This window comes from Xenopus laevis, chromosome 3L (assembly GCF_017654675.1).
Source record: "Xenopus laevis strain J_2021 chromosome 3L, Xenopus_laevis_v10.1, whole genome shotgun sequence".
Taxonomy (NCBI): domain Eukaryota; kingdom Metazoa; phylum Chordata; class Amphibia; order Anura; family Pipidae; genus Xenopus; species Xenopus laevis.
The window spans coordinates 66,591,103-66,617,929 of record NC_054375.1 but is presented as its reverse complement, the minus strand read 5'-3'; the positions used below and the strand labels follow the sequence as shown (position 1 = coordinate 66,617,929).

At 38.9% G+C, this 26,827-nt stretch overlaps 1 protein-coding gene across 1 annotated transcript in view; it reads right to left on the bottom strand.

Annotated features, from left to right (window-relative positions):
- Window positions 1-26,827, bottom strand: part of lgr5.L (leucine-rich repeat containing G protein-coupled receptor 5 L homeolog) — a 110,940-nt gene that overhangs the window by 35,594 nt on the left and 48,519 nt on the right. The window contains 2 exon segments of the mRNA NM_001199223.1: window positions 338-409; window positions 1,346-1,417. Coding sequence (NP_001186152.1) covers window positions 338-409; window positions 1,346-1,417 — 144 coding nt within the window.

Below are 26,827 nucleotides of genomic sequence, written 5' to 3'. Positions count from 1 at the left end.
TCATTTTTTAAAAATTTCAATTGTTAGATAAAACTCAGTCTATGGGAGATGGCCATTTCATAATTCAGAGCTTCCTGGATAACGGGTTTCAGATAACAAATCCCATTGGCAGTTCTATGTAGTAGAATTCTTCACTCCTAGAGCTGCTGAAGGATGCTTGGATTTACCATAAGCACATGTGACTAGAGATAACACTACTAAAGTCCATAGAGAATTATTCATAAAACAATATATTTTCATCTGTATGAGCGCAGACATGAAATTACTATGCTTAAAATAGCTTTTTTTCACATCTAAAGTTACCACCCAGTAGCTTTGACAAGTATTCTGCACTTACAGAGACTGAAGGCTGCGCAGGTTCTGAAGAGCTTCACTCGGTACCTGCCTTAACAGGTTGTTCTGTAGCATTCTAAATAAGAAAAGAGCAAGAAATAAAGATCAAAGAGGATTATTTCTATGTTTACGACAATACACTAAAACACCTCCTCAAAGAATTTTATTGTACAACAAAAGGCAACAAGAAATGATATATACAGTGTGTAGCTACAATGGAGAAGAGCCCATGATCTCATGCCCACTCTGATATATGTGCCCACCTCACACCCTCAACGGCTAAAGGTACAGATGGGGGCCCCAACATTATTTAAGACATTAGCCTAAAACCTGTATTTTCAATGTTTTCTCCCTTCTGATGATTAAATACAGTGCCATTTAATAAAGTCAACATTCTCCAATAACTTTTATAAAGTGTTGGTAGGCAGCATTCTCCCTGGTGATTTCTCTTGCATCTGCCACTTTATAGAATTAGGGGGGCACAGTGGGATATTTTTATTGGGGTTAGATCCCCTTTCGAGAAGATATATCATCCTAAATCTTAGAAGACTGAAAAGAGCTACGTTGTGCAGCTATTGGGGTAGCCAAAGTGAACAGCTGCCAATGTGAATTCTTGCTGCCATGCCATAAAGGGGAATAAAAACAGCAGGACTGTGCTTCAATGAGCAGCTACTTTATTAGCTGCCCATCTATGGTTATTCTCTGCATATGATGCATGTTAGTAGACCATTCCGGCATGGATTGTTTTATTTATGATAGACCCACTTTAAGTCTTTTTTTATTAAAATGTGTAGATCAGCAACAGCACAATTTATATTCCACCCAAATTTCTGCGTTCAGCATTAATATTATTCAGAAGCTAAGATTTACATCTTAGAACATTGAAAAATGTACTATTACACCTATAGTTGAAATGTCCAGTTTTTTCCCCCCAATAACAGTTTAATTAGTGGCCTGAAGGAATTGAGAACAGTAAATGGAAATATAGACAACAAATGCTTAGTATACGTACAAAACTTTGAGGCTGCCGAGCCCAGCGAAAGCTCCCTTGGGGATGTATGTCAAGTCATTTCCTGCAAGACGTCTGCAAGGTTGAATTAAGAAAAATAGTCAATGCATTTCTCATCATGTGGAACTCATTTAAACAAGATTCGTCTCAATACAGCATGACTATATACTGACCGAACATGCCAGGGGTAATTGTTTAACAGTCTTGTTTTGTTACTTTTAAAAAAAGAGAGACGTAAATACATTTTAAGAAAATCGCACCGCTAGCTCAGCAGTTGTCTCAGAAATGTAAATGTTTCAGGCTTCCTGTAATTCTGGAACTCTGTGAAGCAACATGCAGCCTTTTAATGTGTGCCAGGAAAAGAAGTCTGTTTGACTCCGCTAGAACTGGCACTGCAGCAGACAGCGAGCATTTCAAGGATGAGTGATTGGCAATCATCTCCCCAAATTTCAAATTCTTTTGCAGCATTTACAAGTGGTGCTAAATTGTAAAATAAATGAGTGGTTTCATCATAGATTCCAAGGGACTGGTAAAACAGCATATCATTGTGTGGGATGCCATGATTAGGAGACTGAGTGGCACAAATTTCAAGACATATATATCAATATATATATATGAAGAGTTTCTCTAATCACAAGTAATGAAAATGTGCAGCCAAGCGCTGGCTCTCCAGCTATCACTATGGTCTAGAACTGTGCTGTCCAACCTACAGACTAAATGTGGCCCTCTTTGTTATGGATATGGCCTCTAGAATTATTAAGAACTCCACTGATGACACCTTGGTCTTTGGATGGCATAATTATTTTATGATAATCTGGCCCCCAAATGTAGTAAAAGAATAATGACCCACTATATAGCTAACAGACAGCACTGATTTAGTTAACAGCGCTCAAACCTTGAAATGATGGTTTGCATTGGTATTGATTGAATTGTCTATGAAGGCTTATTTATCCATTGAAATCCCCAAATTGCTAGTTGATTGAATCCCTAACTCCCCGACATTCAACCACCCCCTCCCCAAAATACATTTTTGATGTCCATTCAGATACAATAAGCTACTTACCCAGTTTGGAATAAAATACATTTCTCCCTGATCCCAATAAGTAAACAATTTCTTCCTTGAACTATATTAGTTAACATCTATAGTAGCTGTAAATCTTTACAAACTTCCCATTTAAATTAAAGATTTTAGAAGCGCATTTATTAAAGGTCGAATTTCAAATTCATGTGAGTTTTTTCAATTCTATTAAATTCGAATACACGCGAAATTCGACTGGGGGGTTATTTATAAAAAAAATAGAATATCTAAAACTCGTACTAATTTTTACCAGCTCAAAAACTCGAATCAAATTTGAATCGAATTCGACTAAACTCGATCCGAGTTTGTTCTTCGAAAGAAACTCGAATGTCAGGAAGGCTACTAACATGTCCATATTGGTCCCTGGATGTCTCCCAATGATTTATACATGAACTCTACATGGTTTTAGGTGGCGAATAGGCGAATTCTTAAAGGGCCAAAGTATGCTAAATCTCGAAATTCGAATTAAAACTTGAATCGAGTTTGGATAATTCACAATTCGAATTTGAGAGTTTTGATAATTTTTTTTTGGAAAATTCCGATTCGAATTTTCAGTTTGACCCTTAATAAATCTGCCCCTTATTGTTCTCCCATTGACCCAGTGGTCCATTTCCATACTGAGCAGTTTGGTTAAAACTGGATGAACTGAATTAGCTTTCCAAAGGGTTAAACCAATGGCACCTTGCTGTTTTATGGGTTTAAATCTTACTGTTCCCGCTGCATCTGTAGGGCACAACGCCTTAGCTGGCTATCACTTTACCTCTGGCAATCCATACAATAGTACATTAGGTTCTGCTGGGGGCTAAAGTGCATTGGGTGTGTGAAGGCAGGTGTTGGGATACCTCTTCTTATGAAACAAAATAGTGATGTTTTGTTTTAACTTGGCTCGCTGCTCGAGTAATACAACCTTCTATTTCTCTCACAATCAAACATTAACCAGATGACTGCAGGTTTTACAATCAATACAATGACACTTCTCTTATTCTGCATTCTCTTATCAGTACAGTATCTATACACCACATATATATATATATATATATATATATATTTTTTTTTTTTAATTTATTTATTTATTTATCTTTAATTTATTTTTTTTCCTTTTCCATTTGTTCCTACTTCACGTCCATTCTTATTTTTTTTGCTTTTACATAATGGTTTTACACATGGACATGAACAGTATACATGTTCACTGAATGAGCCGTAAAGCTTAAGTCCTCAGCAGGCTAGAAAACAGAGCTCATTTTGCTTATGATCTTAGTCTGAATGGACTGTTGATTTCCACTGAAAGGAAACAGACTTTGATTTGCCGTATCATATTATAAGAGTAAATGTGTGAATAGATTTCAAACAGACCGAAGTGAAGAAACGCTTACACCTTCCAAAACCTGATGTGACACAGATGAAAGGAAAATGATCTCGTAAAGCCTCACTTAACATTTCAATCATCTATGACTGTTTTTCTGTTGTGCTGCAAAGCAGGTGCATGTACATGGCTAGTGAACACAAGATAAAACTTAAAAAGTGTGTAAATTGTAAGTCTAATAATCATATAAAAATGTCACATAAAGACAAATATGTCCATAGACAGAAGTTTACATGAGTTTATTTCCCTTAAGTAGTTCTGAAGTCACAGATTCATTTGTCTACATGGAACTATCTGTTTACTAGTGATGGGCAGATTCATTCGGCAGGCGCGTATTCACAGCGAATTTCCGCGATTCGCTGGTGGCTAATAAATTCTCAAAACTGTAACAGAAATTCGCCGGCGTCAGTTTTTTTGGACGCGGGTGCATATTTGCCTGCGTGTGGCGGCATCCAGAAATGGATGCCGGCATCAAAATCGAAACGCCGTTTCGCAAATTATACGGGAAATTCGCTAATTTTTCTGCAAAACAGGACAAATTCACCCATCACTACTGTTTTACAAGTGTTTACTTATAATTTAGTAAAGAGAGAGGAATAATAGACAGGGGCGTAACTACAGAGGAAGCAGATCCTGCAGCTGCAGGGGGGCCCATGAGTTATAAGGGCCCCATGAGGCCATAATTCATATACAATTTCAATATATATTGGTAAAACAGGTCAACCTCTAGACATTTTGGGGGCCTGACAAATAATTTGCTGTGGGCCCAGCATTAACTAGTTACGCCACTGATAACAGAAAACAGTTGCAGTATATTCTTATGACCACTGAATGCAACCAACAGAGAGTATACTAGCTGGCTGTGACACTATGGCAGTTCCCACACTTCTGTAAATTCTGATTCCACTTGAATGTGTAAATACGAATATTCTCTAAAGGATTGTTCTGTACCCGAAAAAAATAGAATGTAACCCAACATGGCGCACTTTCACATTACATATTTTAGCTTCCTGTTAAAATACATTAACATTTTGAATGTTTCAGTCTAATTGTCTATTAAATTGATTATCTATGTACCTTACACAATTAAAACATCCCAGGAACATCATTGTTAAAAATCAACAATTTTTTTCCAGGTTTTAAAGAGATTAAATTACAATGAACAATATGGCATTAATTACAGCTGGAGTAATAAACATCGATGAACACTGCATTGCCTTTCATGCTACATACATAAATGGGTATGCTATTCCAGGAAGGTTCTCCCAGGCTATTTTGTTAAATACCAAAACGATTTCACAAGTGTTTCGTTTTCTCTAGACACAATTCAGCACAGTTTGCAGCCAGCACTCATTGGCTAATTTCTACTGAACATTTGGGGAGTTTTGCTGGTCAGTTATTGGCGTGTATTGTCGGAGCTGTGTGGGAAAAGTCTGTTAAGGGCTGCCCGTGTTGTTACTTGAGTGATTTCAGTATTGTGCATACTTTATCACTTTTTTCAAACCCCACTTCATCACTTTCACAGAGCTGTAGAATTTCAAAATGGTTTTGTTTGAAGATTATAAAAGCAAACTTGTTCCGTGCCACATGGTCTTTCAAAATCCTAGCAATTTTTAACACTGGGCAAAAGAGTCCAAACTTGGATCTAGACCAAGCATATTGTTTTTCTCAACCTAACTTGACCTCGGCTAATAGAACGACTGGATAAAACAGCTGCTAATTCAAATACAGAACAAGTTAGGAACAGAAATTGACCCAAGATCTGACAATAACAATCTCACATCAATGCTTTTTAGCATTTTTCAAATAATACAGATATGTTCCAGCCATTCTGCTGAATCTGGAGCATGAATGGCCAAGTGGTGGGCCTCAAGCTATTGAAGAACTAAGGTCTTGCAGTGTCAAATAAATATATATTATTGCATACTATGTACAACGGACGTTTTGGTCCCCATTGGGACCCTTTTCAAGAGTCTTGAAAAAGGTCCTATTTTAGACTTTTGAGGCATTTTAGGCTTAACCATTTGTTTCTGGCACTGAAAAGAATCGTCAAAATCCTTATTCTCCACTTGAAATTTGAACCAGGCATTAATGATTTAAAGGGGTGTTAGATCTCAGTGCTGCTCCTGAGCTCTAACAGCCCACATAGCAAAAATTGTCCCAATTGTCTGCTTTAATGAATGCATCAGTTCCCTAATTTCAGTTGGGTATCCCTATTGATATTGCTGCAGACGTTATAACAAATCATATAAATGTTTGTTCACCGTGTTCCCTAATTCAGCACTCTCCAACCTATTCAACCCATAAATAACATACAACCAATCCCATTAAAAGAATTACTCCCAATCACATTGTGTACCTAACAAAAATAAGCAGAAAGGCAGCAGAGGAAAAAAATTACCTGGCCACTTTTGAAATGAAGGTTTGTGTAAGGAATCACTCTGATTCCCTGGAACTGGTTTCCACTTCAGTTCTCAACAAAGACAGATGTAAAATATCAAAGTGAAAAAAATGTGGGAAAATGTATCTGTAGTCTTAAATTTTAAATCTTTCCTGAGAATGAAACCTTCTTTTGAATACTGCAGTTATCTAGAAGTGTGAGCTGCAAATGATTGAATTGTAAAAGGCATATTGTTCCTGGTTTGTTTTATGGCGGAAGGGAATTGTTTCTTTACACAGTTGAGCTTTATTATGTCTGGTTACAATGTGCCTACAACTTTACAATCATATTGAACTTGTGAAATTTAACCTCTTTCCCACCGTGTCACTAATGGTTAGGAAAGAAAAATCTTATTATTTGCAAAAAAAAAGGTACATGAGAAATATCTCATGAAAACCTAGAGCTCATAAAATGCAGAAATAGGTAGCATATGGTTTTTTTCAGCAATGGTATATAAAGTGTAATGATTACAAACAATACATTAGTCACTGAATATTGGTTATTATTTTTCAAAGTGTGTAAACTATTAGGTACAGTAATTGAACCCAGTGACTGTTACCAACTCCATGGCATGAGAGCTACAATGGAATAGGGGTAAACCATTTTCTAAATTGAAGTGACGCATTTACAGCATTTAGAGGCTATTTATTTAAGTGTTGGCCATATATGCACCAATATAACAATGTCGTTTTCAGCTATTCTGCCCAACCATTGATACACCTATAGCACCCTCAAGTTTGGACACAGTATCCCGTGATCCCTTCCAATCACATTAGGTCTGACTGGACGGAACATCTGATCTACTAATTGTCAATTATAACTACCTAATTGGAATATTTAAAAACACATATATTAAAACAATATTTTTTTTCATAAAATCATTGCACTGCATTATAAATATGATGAATGTTACATGGCATACTGGGGCTCATTTATTTAATACTGGGCAAATTTGCCCCTGGGCAGTAACCCATAGCAACCAATCAGATGTTTGCTTTCATTGCTCAACCTGCAGTTGGCTGAAAAAAAGCCACTCACTGATTGGTTGCTATGGGTTACTGCCCAGGTGCAAATTTGACCAGTGTTTATAAATGAGCACCACTGAGTTTTTAATGTGATGATTTAACAGGCATTTTTTTTTCCCCATATTTCCCTTTTTGGATATTTTAGAGGACTCAATAGTGGTTCATTAAACCAGGATTCTACTTTTTTTTGCTTTTTAGCTTTTACAGACATTTAGCGATGGTGCAAGCTGTGCCCCCCCCCGCAAAATGTAGAATTCACGAAATAAGTCAAATTGTGGCTTTAAATAAATGGCAAGTGGCCTAAATTTTATATGTGAGTTCCTATCATTTAACAAATATATCACTGTAAGAATATAATGATATATTTTCCAACATTTTGGAAAAAGAAAGAGGGACAAAAAGATTTGCTGCGCAAATTTTTTGACCACTTCCATTTTGTGGCTACACCCCCTAATTACCATTTCCATTTTACAAAATTTGCCAGGTTATGAAAGTTTGAACACATTTCTGTGGTTTTTATGTGTTATTACAGTTTTGCTAATGATGGTGAATTGCCCTTTAAGATATGGGTCTTAGTTCTCCCAAGAGACCTCCTTATCTAAAACTGTTACAAAAGTATCTAACTATCTATTTAGGGGTCTCTGCCAAAAGCCAATTAAGTTAGAAACTTTGTATCTCTTTCTGGCTGTTCAGTGCAGGAGCTCAAATCAAATAGAAAGTCGGGACATTTCAGTACAAATGCGGGACTGCAGATTGAGCTGTCAAAAGCAGGACTGTCCTGCAAAAAACAGGACAGTTGGGAGGTATGCAATTATGTTACATTTAGTTATTACCCATAAAAAAAATAATAACACTATTTACAATGGTCATTGTACAGCCCAAAAAACGACGCATTGTTACTACTACAGCACCTGTTATCCAAAATGTTGGATAAAAGGGGTCTCCATGCATGAAACTGACTTAAAAATAATTAAAAATAATTTAAACATTAAACAACCCCAATAGGATTGTTATGCCACCAATAAGGATTCATTATATCTTAGTTGGGATCAAGTACAATGTACTGTTTTATTATTACAGAGGAAAAGGAAATAATTTTAGCAAACAACGTATTTCATGTTGAAAATTATACAAACTAATTGTAATAGGCGATTTCGTGGGTCTTTTCCTTTCAAACACATACTTCTAACTCTAAGCTGATGCACTGTAGATAAAAATAGATAATTCTTGATGGAGGCTCATGCCATCACGTCTTTCATTGAGAGGCATTTTACATGACATATTCTGTTTCTAGATGTGTAACTCCAGCCTATGCTAATTGGCAGACATAGCATGGGATGATTTATGAATACAAAGGTTAGCATTTTCTTTTATGAGTGGGTGGTTAACTGAACAATGACTGTCTTGTTCTTCTAGCAAGGGATTTTGTGTGTATCTTGTCTGTTTAAAAAAGTAAGTTGTGGGGCACTGCCTTGCATTATCGCAAAATTCTGTCTGATGATGAAAGAATTTACAATGTGCGTCTGGCTCTCTGCCTGCAGAATGATATCGCCTAGCATGTACACTCTCAAGGCACGCCAAAAGTAAGACTCAAATAAAGAAGAACAATGTTTAAGCATGGCACTTTGTGCCTGGAAGAAATTTCCTATATGTTTTTTAGCTTGTTTCTCTGTACAGCTGTACTGCACTAACTAGAAATTAAGCAGACAGGTACTGCCTTTATATTACAGATTCAGTGAAATAAAAATAATTCAGTCAATGGAGGCATTCATTCGTTTTCTAAATAATGTAAAGCATATGCACCTATAATTTCCTTTTGGTTTCAAATTTTTATTTAGGTATGGGTTTAAGTAATAAAAGCCACTAAGTTTGCCTAGGAGCAGTAACCCATAGCAACCAATCAGCAGGCAGAATTTACTGGGCACCTGTTTCAAAGCAAGCATCTTATCGGTTGCCATGGGTTACTGCTCCTGGGCAAACCTAGTTCCCTATATTATATAAATATAATTCTAAAAAATGTTTTAGGTTCTGCCTCGGCTGCAACGTCACCATTTCTTAGTTCCACACTTCTTCTTAGATCTTTGCCTCTAATTGGGATAAATTACAGCTTATATCATGGTACTGTTTTATTATTACAGAGAAAAGGGAAATCTGGATAACGGATAACGGGTTTACGGATTATGGATCCCATACATGTACTACTATATTTTAAAAATATAAGGTGCTCATGTACTCAAGGATTCTTAACTTTTGTTGCTGCAATACAATGTCTACCATTAAAAATGCTTAAATGCTCAGCAAATTAAACAAAAAGGACTTCTGGGAGTTTTAAATCCTCAACATTCCGGAGCCCAAGATTAAATAACAGGGAAGACGTTCTATACTAAAATAAATTCATTAAACCATTAGCCCTATTCATTGGTTAGCTGGTATGGCTGGGAATAGTAAGTATGGCTGTTTATTTTCTTATACAGGAAAATAAAGAACTGGATACTGCATATGAATATTACCTAGCAGTCAATCACTCTGAAATACATGGTGTATGATTTAAAAAACATTATTACATACAGTTAGGCCCATAAATCTTTGGACAGAGACAACTTTTTTTTCTAACTTTGGTTCTGGACATTACCACAGAAACAACTCAGATGCAGTTGAACTACAGACTTTCAGCTTTAACTCTTTAGTGGGTTGAACAAATGATACATCAGTTAATAGTGCTGCTTCAGCAGAATTCTGCACTGAAATCCATTTTTCAAAAGAGCAAACAGATTTTTTTATATTCAATTTTGAAATCTGACATGGGGCTAGACATATTGCCAGTTTCCCAGCTGCTCCAGTCATGTGACTTGTTTCCCATGGCAGTATCCCTTAAAGGATGGCTTGTTTCACCTGCATGGAGAGCTCCTTTGACCGCATGTTGTCTGTTCACAGCAAAATCTTCCACATACAAGCACCCCCCTAAAATCAACTCCAGGGCTTTTATCTGCTTCATTGATAATGACATAACGAAGGAATTGCCCACACCTGCCCATGAAATAGCCTTTGAGTCAATTGTCCAATTGCTTTTGAGCCCTGAAATGAAGTGATTGTTTTATAAAAAAAGGCTTTAGTTCCTCTCATTTTTATGAAATCTTTTTGTTCAACCCACTGAATTAAAGCTGAAAGTCTGCAGTTCAACTGCATCTGAATTGTTTCATTTAAAATTCATTGTGGTACAGAACCAAAATTAGAGAAAAATATGTCCCTGTCCAAAGATTTATGGGCCTAACTGTAGTACAGGTATGGGACCTGATATCCAGAATGCACGGGGCCTGGGGTTTCCAGATAACGGATCTGTCTGTAATTTAGATCTTCATACCTTAAGTCCAGTAAAAAATAATTTAAACGTTAAATAAACCCAATAGGCTGGTTTATCTTCCATTAAGGATTAATGATATCTTAAGTTTTGTATTCAATGTAGTCTATGGGAGATACCTGTACTGTAATTCAGCCTTTTCTTGATAATGGGATAATGGTCAGAAAAATTACCCTAGGTTCTGTATGGTACAGCAACTTTAGCAGGAGGATTTCCTTTAAAATAATCTTTACAGTACTGTACTAAAGGCAGATATATAAAGTGGATAAAATAGAAGGGAAAAAGATGAAAATTAAGTCACGTGCAGCTGGATAAATCTGAAGACATTTTAATGGAACACTTTTCATCGCAACATGCAAAGATATTATCTGCTCATTCTTCACTGGTCCTAACAGATGAAGTCATCTGCTGGAGTCCAAAGGACTGCATTTGTCTTCCAGAAATGATCTGGAACCTATTCATTAGCCTTCAACAGCTCCGCAAGAATTCTGAAATGTAATTCTTGATTTGTTTTTAATAGGATGCTGGCCTGACTCTCCGAGATGCCGAATGTATCTTTCCTTTCATAACTGTACTGACAGGCCACACATACCAAAACACAGTGGAGAAAGTTGTCTTTAAAAGGCAAAATATGTTTATCTCTCAAAATACATTTTGTACAAAGCATTATACAATTATACAATTACTAGTTGTATATATTTTCCCACTGGAATTAGAAATTCTTATTCTAGTATCTTATTTAAAATGTCTGAAAAGGATGAGCTCAGTTTTATATTGCTTATAAAAATATATTGTCTAGTTCTTGAATTTTCCATAGACTATACTCTGTACAGATCCGTTATCCGGGAATCCGTTATTCAGAAAGCTCCAAATTATGGAAATTGGGAAGTTTCCAATAGACTCAATTTTATTGAAATAATCCAAATTTTTAAAAATGATTTTTTTTTTCTCTGTAATAATAAAACAGTAGCTTGTACTTGATCCCAACTAAGATATAATGAATCCTTATTGGATGCAAAACCAGCCTATTGGGTTTATCTACGTAGAGGCACTTTATCAAGAGTAAAATTTCGAATTCATGTGAGTTTTTTAAATCTCTCATAAATTCGAAATTCGACCAATCGAAGTTTATTAATAAAATTACATTTTCTCAGCTCGGACGAATTGAATCGACCCGAAAACTCGAATCGAATTTGACTTGAATAAGAAAAACTCGATTATAATTTAAAAAACTCAAGTCAGGAAGGCTGACCAAATTTAAATTCGAATTAATGGATCAGTAACATCAAAAATGTTTTAAAAAAAATTTGTTTGTATACTACGAAAAAAAAAACACCAACACATATTAAACTTTAAAATCGTAGAGTCTTTATTTAGAGATAAGTTACCAAATCTCCGCTTGCATTCCACTTCAGAAAAGGCGATCGTGTGATCCATCATACAGTGCTTGATTTCTCCTCCCTGCCTTACTTATAGGAGATAGCCAGGGAGGAGAAATTGAGCACCACAAGATGGATCGTCACCCTGACGCCTTTTCTGAAGAGGAGCGCAAGCGGAGATTTGGTTTGTGTGCACTGTGAATCATAGGATCCCAGGGGACTGCCTTTAGTTCTTAAAATGTCAATTTTCTATTTAGGATTACCCAATGGCACATACTACTAGAAAAGTTCATTATTATGAAAATGGTTTATATAGGTTGTTTTATGCAATATATTTTTATAGAGCTCTACAATTTTCTATGGTAAAGTTTTTGTAGAGAATTAACTATGAGGCCATGAAAAACCCTGCAAAGCTTCATAAGCAGCAATTTTGCACTGTGATTACTAATTTTTGGAGCTTCTGTCACCAATAACCCTTTTATAATAAAGTATGCTGGGATTTGTAGTGCAGAGTACAGTGTGAGTACAGTGTGTTTAGATACTCATTAATGAATAATTACTAGCACATTACACCAGTACAAGCGGTGGTCATTTTATCGCTACTGGCCACTGTGAACCTGTTTCCTGCACAAATCTTGACAAATAGACAAAATCTTGACAAATAAACAGAGAATTATTTGATTGGCTACAGAAAAAAGTAATAGAAATAGCATCTCCCCAGTAGTCTCCTGGCTGGCTAAAAGCCCAGTCTGGAAATGTTGAGGGGCCTTAGAATCCAGACAAATGAGAAGGAGAACAGCAAATTATAATCATTATCATAGAAGTGAAATAACTTCAATGGTTGTATTTAATGATGTGAGAGACATCAGCAAACTATCTAAAAGCAAGTAAAGCTTTTTATTTGGTGCAAGAGGCTGATTTCCTTTAGGAGTCCCGTAAGGCCGGGCCAAATTAGGCAGTTTTTGACTGAGTAATTCTCTCCATCGTCCTAAAATAACAGCTTCAAAGATTTCTCTGCACCTGCACTCAATTTAGATTAAATGGTGATTCTTATCTTGCTTATAATATAAGAAGGGTGATATTTGGAACTATAATGAAGTGAATTTGCATCAGGATTGTTCGTGGCACCACCTATTTGGATCCTCTTAGGAGCATGTTTTTTTCACCTCATATCTCTCTTGTTCTGTATATGCACCTGCTTTTAGCAACTAAACAATGGCAACGAAGAACACTGAATCGACTGGAGACTTGCCAGCTGCGCCCTACCTTTGTGTAAGCAGAACAAACTCTTCAATATCGCAGAAGAAAGAGGATATGTCCCCTTTGAACAATGCTCAACTGTTTTTGGCAGCATATTCTTTTGGCTTTCTCCACTGGACTTCACAGATACTCTGGTTCCCTTAGTCAAGCTTTTTGCAGGCAGTGTTTCAAAGTTTCAGTTACTATTGGAAACACTCGGGCAGTCTTTCCTCCACCTTTCTTCCTAGCGCCTTTCTAATCAGACAGGATATCAGCGCTTTGTTTAAACATCAGAAACAAAGAATTTTCATACAACACCAGATCTGTACAAACAAGTGCTTGCTACTGTTGCCCAAGGCCCAGTTAAGTGCTGCACCCCTTCTAAGAACTTTTAGTGAGTTTAAAGGAGAACTAAAACCTAAAAATAAATACATCTCAAAAAACACTGTATTTTATACATTGTACCAGCCCAGAGGTTCAGCAGCTCTATAACAGCAAAGATCAAGGCCTTCAACATTATCCACAGGAGCTCCCTATCTTGGATCTTGTTAGGCCCATCTTTTGAGTGTCAGTGACACTGCACATGCTTAGTGTGCTCTGGGCATCTCTTAAGATAAGCTTAGGGGTCTTACCCTCTAAGCGCAGTAATGGACAGCAGCCTGGTGCATGTGCTGTCAATCAACTGAGAAGAAGATGAGTACTATTAGGGACCTCTTCAGGCAAAGATCCTTACTGCTAAAGGACTGTGGGTGCATTGGGCTGTTAAAGAAGCCCAGAGTTATTTTCCTCTGAATAACCAACGTTTCAAGGACTGTTCTTTCACTGTGCTTCAAAAATTAATCTTATGTTTTATTGAAAAAAACTGGCTTTGTATTGTGCTGTACCCAGACCCGTTTATACTTTCCAGGCCTAGCGCATCCCCTGAGATATCATGTATGAACAACGCATAGCATTCAGTGTAACTGGAGCATATTATATATTATATGTATTCAGGGAGACCACATATTTAAACAATAAATTCTTTAAACACATAATAACAAAAGTAAAAGACTTATTTTCTGATCTGAAAAACACCCATTACAATGCTTTACGTATTATTATTCAGGATAATTTAGTATATTTGTTGGAAGGGGGGAGGTCCCACTTTACTGACCTTTTATTGATATAACATGTGTACAGATTTCAAGCTGAAGTTTTGCTAATGAATTTTTTAGCATTTTTAAAAAGATCAGCTCCAGCATTATAGAAAAGATGTAATTAATTTAATAAGATCATATATACAATGGTTATACTGCAATACATGCATAGAATTCATCTAAAGTTGATAAAAAGAGGTCTCAATGATAACAGAAACAATGAACACAATAAAAATAGAGTCTATAATATATTATTAATTAATGCACAAAACATTTTCAGACAAGGTCAGTAAATCTGTTTTGAGCATCATTGAGTGGTTATCTGCTCAAACAAAATGGATGGCTGCTACACAGCCTGACTGATATAAAGCTGCCAGTCAAGGATTTACCATTGCCCCAAAATAAGAACCTAGGGGTGTTTAAAGGTGCTAATGGGGCTTTACAAATACCCCAAAACCACAGGTCTGCCAATCTTGTCCATAAGGTTGCACTATTCCATAGTATTTGAGGGGCATGGGCATTGTGTCAAGGACAAAACATGTATCTAGAGGTTTAAAAGGTGTGTAGTTTCAATTTGCCATGCCACATGCAATGGTCCAATTTTAGGGACCAACCTTTCATGCAGTTACTTTTCATGTACCCAAAAACAACAGGTTTTCTAATCTGTCCAATGGGATTAAATCATTCTACGTAGGATTGCAAACCTGTTTAATACCCATGCCAGTGCTTGGTACAGGCCCACCAACATATCTGCCCAATGGCATTGTGGAATTCCATAGTAATTCTATTAGTTTAAATATGTAATATTGATTTTTCAGGCAGTGCAATGTGGCAAAGGACAAAACATATACCTAAAGGGTTTGAAAAGTGCTGAGCTTCAAACTACCATCAGATATTGTGTCATATCAGGGGTTTTACTAGAGTGCTGAGCTTGGTTATACAGCCAATTAAACTGCAAACCTGATTAGTTTCCTGGGCAAAGCTTTATGTAATTCCATTTATCTATCTGACCAATGACATTGCAGCATTCCATGGTATTGGAGAACTACTCAATAGAGTACTTTAAAAAATGCTAATATTTAATGGGGTTGTACCTTTTAGTATGATGTAATGATTTAATATTCTGAGACGATTTGCAACTGGTTTTCACTTTTTATTGTTTGAGGTTTTTGAGTTATTTAGCTTTTTAATCAGCAGCTCACCAGTTTGCAACTTCTGGTTGCTAGGGCCCGAACTACCCTAGCAACCATACATCAATTTAAATGAGAGACCGGCATATGAATAGGAGAGGGCCTGAATAGAAAGATGAGTAAAAAAAGTAGCAATAACAATAAATATGTTGTCTTACAGAGTGTTTTCTTAGTTGGGGTCAGTGACCCCCATTTGAAAGCTGGAAAGAGTCAGAAAAAGGCAAATTAAAAAACATAATTGAAAATGCCTACCGGGAGTGAAGCAGCCTTCTGCATATAATTCAACTACACAGTGTGATAAGACAATAGAACAGATATAAAAAAACTGATCATAGTAATGATCATTTCATTTTTACTGACTGTTTGGTAGAGATGTCGCGAACTGTTCGCCGGCGAACTTGTTCGCGCGAACATCGGGTGTTCGCGCTCGCCGGAAGTTCGCGAACGTCGCGCGACGTTCGCCATTTTGGGTTCGCCATTGTTGGCGCTTTTTTTTGCCCTCTCACCCCAGACCAGCAGGTACATGGCAGCCAATCAGGAAGCTCTCCCCTGGACCACTCCCCTTCCCTATAAAAACCGAAGCCCTGCAGCGTTTTTTCACTCTGCCTGTGTGTGCTGAAGAGATAGTGTAGGGAGAGAGCTGCTGCCTGTTAGTGATTTCAGGGACAGTTGAAAGTTTGCTGGCTAGTAATCGTTTTGATACTGCTCTGTTATTGGAGGGACAGAAGTCTGCAGGGGTTTGAGGGACATTTAAGCTTAGGTAGCTTTGCTGGCTAGTAATCTACCTTCTACTGCAGTGCTCTGTATGTAGCTGCAGTGGGCAGCTGTCCTGCTTCTGATCTCATCTGCTGACTGCTGCAATAACAGTAGTCCTTGTAAGGACTGCTTTTATTTATTTTTTTGTTGTTTTACTACTACTACTACTACTACTACTATAAGAGCCCAGTGCTATTAGTCTAGCAGTGTTGGGGAGTGGGACTGGTGTGCTAATCTGCTGCTCCTAGTAGTTCAGCAGCACCAACTTTAATTTTTTTTTTTTAATATTCATTTTTTTTTTATTTTACTTTTTTTTATTTTACTACCGCTGTAGTAGTGTATAAGTTGACCTTTTAGGCATTATTTGCCCTGTAGGCATTATTTGCACACTGTTTTCTTCAACCCGCCATCGAGCTGTGTGACCTTGTTCACATTCTGTCTAAATATCCATAATATTACCGTCTCCAGAAAAAACACCGGAATCACTTTTTTCAAGCAGCCATAATATATTTTACGTAATCCGTATCCACCGCTGTAGTAGTGTATACGTTGGCCTTGTAGGCATTATTTGCACACTGTTTTCTTCAACCCGCCATCGAGCTGTGTGACCTTGTTCACATTCTGTCTAAATATCCATAATATTACCGTCTCCAGAAAAAACACCGGAGTCACTTTTTTCAAGCAGCCATAATATATTTTACGTAATCCGTATCCACCGCTGTAGTAGTGTATACGTTGGCCTTGTAGGCATTATTTGCACACTGTTTTCTTCAACCCGCCATCGAGCTGTGTGACCTTGTTCCCATTCTGTCTAAATATCCATAATATTACCGTCTCCAGAAAAAACACCGGAGTCACTTTTTTCAAGCAGCATTCATATATTTTACGTAATCCGTATCCACCGCTGTAGTAGTGTATACGTTGGCCTTGTAGGCATTATTTGCACACTGTTTTCTTCAACCCGCCATCGAGCTGTGTGACCTTGTTCACATTCTGTCTAAATATCCATAATATTACCGTCTCCAGAAAAAACACCGGAGTCACTTTTTTCAAGCAGCCATAATATATTTTACGTAATCCGTATCCACCGCTGTAGTAGTGTATACGTTGGCCTTGTAGGCATTATTTGCACACTGTTTTCTTCAACCCGCCATCGAGCTGTGTGACCTTGTTCCCATTCTGTCTAAATATCCATAATATTACCGTCTCCAGAAAAAACACCGGAGTCACTTTTTTCAAGCAGCATTCATATATTTTACGTAATCCGTATCCACCGCTGTAGTAGTGTATACGTTGGCCTTGTAGGCATTATTTGCACACTGTTTTCTTCAACCCGCCATCGAGCTGTGTGACCTTGTTCACATTCTGTCTAAATATCCATAATATTACCGTCTCCAGAAAAAACACCGGAGTCACTTTTTTCAAGCAGCATTCATATATTTTACGTAATCCGTATCCACCGCTGTAGTAGTGTATACGTTGGCCTTGTAGGCATTATTTGCACACTGTTTTCTTCAACCCGCCATCGAGCTGTGTGACCTTGTTCACATTCTGTCTAAATATCCATAATATTACCGTCTCCAGAAAAAACACCGAAGTCACTTTTTTCAAGCAGCCATAATATATTTTACGTAATCCGTATCCACCGCTGTAGTAGTGTATACGTTGACCTTGTAGGCATTATTTGCACACTGTTTTCTTCAACCCGCCATCGAGCTGTGTGACCTTGTTCACATTTTGTCTAAATATTGATAATATTATCGTCTCTAGAAAAACCACTTGAGTTACTTTTTTTCAAGCAGCATTCATATATTTTACGTAATCCGTATCCACCGCTGTAGTAGTGTATACGTTGACCTTGTAGGCATTATTTGCACAGTGTTTTCTTCAACCCGCCATCGAGCTGTGTGAGCTTGTTCACATTTTGTCTAAATATTGATAATATTATCGTCTCTAGAAAAACCACTTGAGTTACTTTTTTTCAAGCAGCATTCATATATTTTACGTAATCCGTATCCACCGCTGTAGTAGTGTATACGTTGACCTTGTAGGCATTATTTGCACAGTGTTTTCTTCAACCCGCCATCGAGCTGTGTGAGCTTGTTCACATTTTGTCTAAATATTGATAATATTATCGTCTCTAGAAAAACCACTTGAGTTACTTTTTTTCAAGCAGCATTCATATATTTTACGTAATCCGTATCCACCGCTGTAGTAGTGTATACGTTGACCTTGTAGGCATTATTTGCACACTGTTTTCTTCAACCCGCCATCGAGCTGTGTGACCTTGTTCACATTTTGTCTAAATATTGATAATATTATCGTCTCTAGAAAAACCACTTGAGTTACTTTTTTTCAAGCAGCATTCATATATTTTACGTAATCCGTATCCACCGCTGTAGTAGTGTATACGTTGACTTTGTAGGCATTATTTGCACAGTGTTTTCTTCAACCCGCCATCTAGCTGTGTGTATTATCGTTTCCAGAAAAACCAACTGAGTTTTTGTTGTTGTTGTTGTTTTTTTAAAAATAATGCCAGGCAAAGGCAGGCCGCCACGCAGAGGCCGTGCTAGGGGCCGTGCTGCTATGCAATCCTGTGGCCCTAGCAAATTGCCCAGTTTTAAAAAGCCAATGACCCTGAACTCCCAAAATGCTGAAGAGGTAGTTGACTGGCTTACACAGCACACCCCATCCTCTACCGTTTCTAACTTTACCACAACATCCTCCTCATCCTCCACTGCTATGGCCACCCCACGTAACACTTCCTCCACCACCGGTGCCCCTTCTTCACTGGGGTCAGAGGAGTTATTTTCCCATGAGTTTCTTGAACTGAGTAATGCGCAACCATTATTGCCAGAAGAAGATGAAGGAGATGAGGACCTTACACCAGATTTAATTCTGGCAGAGAACACGATAGAGATGGACATAATGAGTGATGAGGAGGAGGTCCCCGCTGCTGCTTCCTTCTGTGATGTGTCAGAAGAAATTGATGCATCTGAGGAGAATGATGATGAGGAGATTGATGTTTTGTGGGTGCCTAGTAGAAGAGAGCAAGAGGAGGGTAGTTCAGATGGAGAGACGGAGAGTCAGAGAGGCAGTAGGAGAATAAGACTTAGAAGAAGCAGGGAGGACAGCCCGCAGGGATCAGTAGGGCAACAACATGTATCGGCACCTGTGTTCAGCCGGCCAACGCACCCGCCATTGCCGCCAATACCGCCAACTCCGCCAACTTCTACTGTTACCGCCAGATCGCACACTTCCAAAAAGTCAGCAGTGTGGGATTTTTTTAATGTGTGTGCCTCTGACAAAAGCATTGTAATTTGCAATGAGTGCAGTCAGAAACTGAGCCTTGGTAAGCCCAACAGCCACATAGGTACAACTTCTATGCGAAGGCACATGAGCGGCAAGCACAAAGCACTTTGGGAGCAACACCTCAAAGGCAACAGGCAAACTAAAAGCCACACTCCTTCTGGTCCAGCATCTTACTGCTCTACCTCTGCTCTCCTTGACCCGTCTGAACCACCCTCCACTCCGCCTTCCACCTTGACCACCTGTTCCCATTCCCAGTCATCTGCCACCAGCCAAGTTTCTGTGAAGGCCATGTTTGAGCGTAAGAAGCCAATGTCTGACTGTCACCCCCTTGCCCGGCGTCTGACAGCTGGCTTGTCTGCACTCTTAGCCCGCCAGCTTTTACCATACCAGCTGGTGGACTCTGAGGCCTTCCGCAAATTTGTAGCAATTGGGACACCGCAGTGGAAGGTACCCAGCCGCAATTTTTTTTCTAAAAAGGGAATACCACACCTGTACCAACATGTGCAGAGCCAAGTTACCGCATCTCTGTCACTTAGTGTTGGGCCAAAGGTCCATATGACTACTGACGCATGGTCCTCCAAGCATGGTCAGGGCAGGTATGTCACCTACACTGCCCACTGGGTGAACTTGGTAATGGCTGGGAAGCAGGGAATGGGTAGCTCAACAACAACAGTGGAGTTGGTGTCACCGCCACGGATTGCACGCGGTTCTGCCACCACCTCTACTCCTCCATCGCTCTCTACCTCGTCTTCTTCTTCTTCTTACTCTGCTGCTGGGTCCTCCTTCTCCTCCTCCACACCTGTGCACCCCCAGCTCCCCCTAGGCTATTCGACGTGCCAGGTACGCCGTTGTCACGCTGTCTTGGGGATGACGTGCCTGGAAAGCAAAAACCATACCGGATCTGTACTCCTGTCATCTCTGCAGTCACAGGCCGATCGGTGGCTGACCCCACACCAACTGCAGATCGGAAAAGTGGTGTGTGACAATGGAAGCAATCTGTTGGCAGCGTTGAGACTAGGCAATTTAACACATGTGCCCTGCATGGCACATGTGTTAAATTTAATAGTCCAACGTTTTGTCTCCAAGTACCCAGGATTCCAGGATGTTCTCACCCAGTCCAGAAAGGTGTCGGCCCATTTCAGACGTTCCTACACAGCCATGGCACGCCTTGCTGACATTCAGCAGCGCTACAACATGCCAGTCAGGCGTTTGATTTCTGACAGCCAGACTCGCTGGAATTCAACGCTCCTTATGTTGGAACGTCTGCTGCAACAACAAAGGGCCGTCAACGAGTACCTTTTTGAACTGGGTGGTAGGACTGGATCTGCACAGCTGGGGATTTTTTTCCCCCGTTACTGGGTGCTTATGCGCGATGCCTGCAGGCTCATGCGACCTTTTGAAGAGGTGACAAATATGGTCAGTCGCACCGAAGGCACCATCAGCGACCTAATACCCTTCGCTTTATTCCTGGAGCGTGCCGTGCGACGAGTGACAGATGAGGCTGTAGACCAGCGTGACGAGGAGCTGGAAGCGCACGATTTCTGGTCGGAATCACCAGAACGAACCCAGGCACATGCTGCAACGCAGGGAGAGGTGCCAGAAGTGGAGTCAGAGGAGGAAGGTGGCTTTGTGGAGGAGGAGGAGGAGGACCAACAGGAGCAGGCTTCCCAGGGGGCTAGTGGTGACCTTTTGGGGACCCCTGGTCTTGTACGTGGCTGGGGGGAGGAGACCGTGGATGATGCAGTCCTTGATAATGAGGAAGCGGAGATGGATAGCTCTGCATCCAACCTTGTGAGAATGGGGTCTTTCATGCTGTCATGCCTGTTGAAGGACCCCCGTATCAAGAGGCTTAAGGAGAAGGACCTGTACTGGGTCGCAACGCTACTAGACCCTCGGTACAAGCATAAAGTGTCAGAAATGTTACCAACATACCACAAGTCCGAAAAGATGCGGCATTTACAAACCAGCCTGCAAAACATGTTGTACAATGCTTTTAAGGGTGATGTCACTTCAGGAACTCATCAACATTCCAGGGGCAGAGGTGCCAGTAATCCTGCCACGAGCACACCTGCAAGGACAAAGCCCTTTGGCCAGTCTGTAACGTCAGACATGCAAATGTTTTTCTGTCCAAGGCAGCGCCACAACCCTTCTGGATCCACCCTCAAAGAACGCCTCGACCGGCAGGTAGCGGACTACCTGGCATTAACTGCAGATATCGACACTCTGAGGAGCGATGAACCCCTGGACTACTGGGTGCGCAGGCTTGATCTGTGGCCAGAGCTGTCACAATTTGCCATGAACCTCTTGTCTTGCCCAGCCTCAAGTGTGCTCTCAGAAAGGACCTTCAGTGCAGCAGGAGGGATTGTAACTGAGAAGAGAACTCGCCTAGGTCACAAAAGTGTCGATTACCTGACCTTTATTAAAATGAATGAGGGGTGGATCTCGGAGGGTTACTGCACGCCGGAAGACTTGTTCTGACTTCTATGCAGCTGTCCTTCTCTTCAAGCCTCATGACTCCACACACAGCTGTCCTTTAGCGTCCTCCTCCTCCCTCCGCCACCGTTACAAACTAGGGTGCAAACCCTACTGGTTTAATTTTTTCTGGCCTCTGTGCTTCAGTGGCTGCGACCAAAAAAATGCCTATTTTCTGCATTTATATGACATAATTTTTCTGGCCTCTGTGCTTCAGTGGCTGCAACCAAAAAAATTTATATTTTCAGCATTTATATGGCATAATTTTTCTGTCAACTGTGCTTCAGTGGCTGCGACCAAAAAAATGCATATTTTCTGCATTTATATGGCATAATTTTTCTGGCCTCTGTGCTTCAGTGGCTGCAACCAAAAAAATTACTATTTTCAGCATTTATATGGCATAATTTTTCTGGCAACTGTGCTTCAGTGGCTGCGACCAAAAAAATGCATATTTTCTGCATTTATATGGCATAATTTTTCTGGCCTCTGTGCTTCAGTGGCTGCAACCAAAAAAATTTATATTTTCAGCATTTATATGGCATAATTTTTCTGTCAACTGTGCTTCAGTGGCTGCGACCAAAAAAATGCATATTTTCTGCATTTATATGGCATAATTTTTCTGGCCTCTGTGCTTCAGTGGCTGCAACCAAAAAAATTTATATTTTCAGCATTTATATGGCATAATTTTTCTGGCAACTGTGCTTCAGTGGCTGCGACCAAAAAAATGACTATTTTCAGCATTTATATGGCATATTTTTTCTGGCCTCTGTGCTTCAGTGGCTGTGGCCAAAAAAACTGGGCAAACAATGCCTACAAGGTCAACGACGTTGACCTTGTAGGCATTGTTTGCCCAGTTTTTTTGGCCACAGCCACTGAAGCACAGAGGCCAGAAAAAATATGCCATATAAATGCTGAAAATAGTCATTTTTTGCCATACGTTGACTCAACGTATATGGCAAAAAATGACTATTTTCAGCATTTATGTGGCATATTTTTTCTGGCAACTGTGCTTCAGTGGCTGCAACCAAAAAAACTGGGCAAACAATGTCTACAAGGTCAACGTATGGCGAAAAATTACTATTTTCAGCATTTATATGGCATATTTTTTCTGGCAACTGTGCTTCAGTGGCTGTGTCCAAAAAAACTGGGCAAACAATGTCTACAAGGTCAACGTATGGCGAAAAATGACTATTTTCAGCATTTATATGGCATATTTTTTCTGGCAACTGTGCTTCAGTGGCTGCGTCCAAAAAAACTGGGCAAACAATGCCTACAAGGTCAACGTATGGCAGTTGTTTAAAGAGAACAGTAGATTACTAGCCAGCAAAGCTACCTAAGCTAAAATGTCCCTCAAATCCCTGCAGACTTCTGTCCCTCCAATACAGAGCAGTATCAAGCAGATTACTAGCCAGCAAACTTACTATCATCTGTCCCTGAAATCACTAACAGCTCTCCCCCTACACTATCTCTTCCAAGCACACACAGGCAGATTTTTCAGATACATTTTTGCCCTTGATCCCCCTCTGGCATGCCACTGTCCAGGTCGTTGCACCCTTTAAACAACTTTAAAATCATTTTTCTGGCCAGAAATGTCTTTTCTAGATGTTAAAGTTCGCCTTCCCATTGAAGTCTATGGGGTTCGCGAACCGTTCGCGAACCACTCGCATTTTTGCGCAAGTTCGCGAATATGTTCGCGAACTTTTTTTCCGACGTTCGCTACATCCCTACTGTTTGGATTTCTAGTGATGAATAATATTATACAGGTATAGAATCCGTTATCCAGAAACCCATTATACAGAGAAATTACAGAAAGGCCGCCTCCCACAGACTCTATTTTATCCAAATAATCCACATTTTAAAACTGATTTCATTTTTCTCTGTAATAATAAAACAGTAGCTTGTACTTGATCCAAACTAAGATATAATTAATCCTTACTAGAAACAAAACCAGCCTATTAGATTTATTTAATGTTTACATGATTTTCTAGTAGACTAATATGAAGATAAGATAAGGTATGAAGACCCAAATTATGGAAAGATCCATTATCTGGAAAAACCCAGGTCCTGGGCATTCTGGATAACAGGTCCCATACCTGTATCTGGTCACATGTTCATTTTTTCTAGTGAATATTGTCTGCATCAAGACAGACTGTTTGACTTATTTTTAAGTAGGACTTTTTTTATGGTCATTCCCCACATAACTACTGATTCATATTAGCACGGAAAATGATTTGTACTTAATTGGCAAGCACCCTATGTACTAGTATTGCTTTCATTTCAACAGCACACATAATTTCCTTGGCCTTAATCTCAGTGCTTCTGCTAAAATATAAAATCTCATAGAACAGAATAGAATTAAAATAATCTGACACATTGATCAAAGCAGTAAATGTTTTGATCAATGTCTCAACTAATTCTCCAACACTAATGATAGTCTGGAGAATAATATTAATTTCCAGTTTTTTCCTATTTTGACGTTTAGTAAATATGCTGCTACATGTTGTCATATGGGCCTACATATTTGTAGAAAATCTGTTTTCTGACAATGCTCTGCCTTTTGGAAAAAATACGCTGTATAAAACATAAACCAACCAAATCCAAAAGTGTATATTTATATGAAAACTTTGTGGTGATGGTGGTGGATAGTATGTGCAGGGGAATGTACACTATTTAGCTGATTTCTAGGGACTGAACGTCATTTTAGAACAGGTAATTCAAAATATAAAAGTATTTTTGCACACACAATACACTTTTCTAAATTATTAAAGTGGACCTGTCACCCAGACACAAAAATCTGTATAATAAAAGTCCTGTTCAAATTAAACATGGAATCCAATTTCTATTTTTTATTAAAGCATTCATAGCTGTTGTAAGTTCATTTAAAAATCTCAACTGTCAATCAAATATTGTCTGCCCCTCCTCTATGCCAGTGGCATAGAGGCGGGGCAGACAATTACTTTCACTTTCCATTCAGCACTTCCTACATGTCACTGCTCTCCACACATTCCCCCGTTCTCTTTACCATTTAATTGTGTAGCCAGGGCATGGGGATGGACATCGGGTCCCCCATTCTGGTGCACAAATAAGATTCTGAGATGATACAAGGCTTGTCTTAATAACAGTGTCCACAAAATGGCTGCTGCCTGCTAGCTATAATTTTGAAATCCCAGACTGAAGGAAGCAAGATTCAAATATTTTATATAGTATAATTAAAGTTTATTTTGCTTGACTAATGTGATAAAATAGGATTTTGAATAATTTTTTTGGGTGACGGGTCCCCTTTAAAGCTTCAAACAAACTGTGTACAAACACAGAACTGGTGCTACCCTGAATTAAAAAAAGAGTGCTCTTTACAAGGGGTAAAAGAATACATGTATGGGATCTGTTATCCGGAAACCCGTTATCCAGAAAGCTTGGAATTATGGAAAAGCAGTCTCCCATAGACTCCTTTTTATTCAATTAATGTCATTTTTTTAAAATAAAAATGAAATGATCGTTGATCCGATGCGACGCGACTGTCGGATGCAGGTGCAGCGTCTGCATCCGACAGTCGTGTCGCGTCGGATCAACGCTGCGACACATGCGACAATTCTATCTTACCTTTACCTTATTTTGTCGCAGCGAGTCGGATTGCGACAAAATCGATTGTGGAGTCCTACCCTTAAGGTATGAAGATCCAAATTATGGAAAAATCCATAATCCAGAAAACCTGTATACATTTATATAGGTACCAATGGCACTCACTAATGACAATCAAAAAATCTTATTATTTGGAATTATTTAATAAATTCCAGAGGAATTCTAAAATATGTAAGAACGTTTACTTCTGATACACAAATGCCATCTTTCACTAGCATGCGAAAATGCTGGGAACTGTGAAATTCCTCATGACAACTGTATACCAGAGTGCTGCTTTTAAAAAACAGACTGATGAAAAGTGTTCCGTTTAAGAAAATGTTATTTAAGGGCTCTGGTATAATCTAGTGATTAACTGCAGGTCATTTAGCTCTAGGAATCTGGTATTGAAAGGATATCTCTCTGGCATGTTTTCAACTTAATTGATAAATACAGTAATTCAAGGCACACACAAAAAAACCAGGACAAAATTTTTAATACTGTAAAATAACTGGTGCCCCGGAATGTACTCCATGATATTTTTCAGGTGATTTGATAAGTTCACACATTAAATCGGAAAGAAAAAAAATAACAGCTCAGTGTGAATAAAATTCCAAATGTTCTTCAGAAATTGGAAACTGGGCTTTCACTGTATGATTACATCACATTTTCTCATGAAATAAAAATATTCTATGGTAAACATTATGCAACTGTATAAGGATAATCAGCTTATGATACTGCACTGATAACATAGCAACTTGTGCTATAAAAGGTATGGGATCTTTTATCCAGAATGTTCGGGACCTGGGGTTTTCCAGATACTGGATCTTTCCATAATTTGGATCTTCATACCTTAACTAGAAAATCATGTAAGCATTAAATAAACCCAATAGGCTGGCCATGCCTTCAGTAAGGATTAATTATATCTTAGTTTTGATCAAGAACAAAGTACAGATTTATTATGACAGAGAAAAAGGGAATCATTTTAAAAAATATTTGGATTATTTGGATAAAATGGAGTCTATGGGAGGCAGCCTTTGGAGCTTTCTGGATAATGGGTTTCTGAATAAAGAAGTCCATACCTGTACTGGTTGGCATGAAAAAAACGTGGTATGGCCTGAA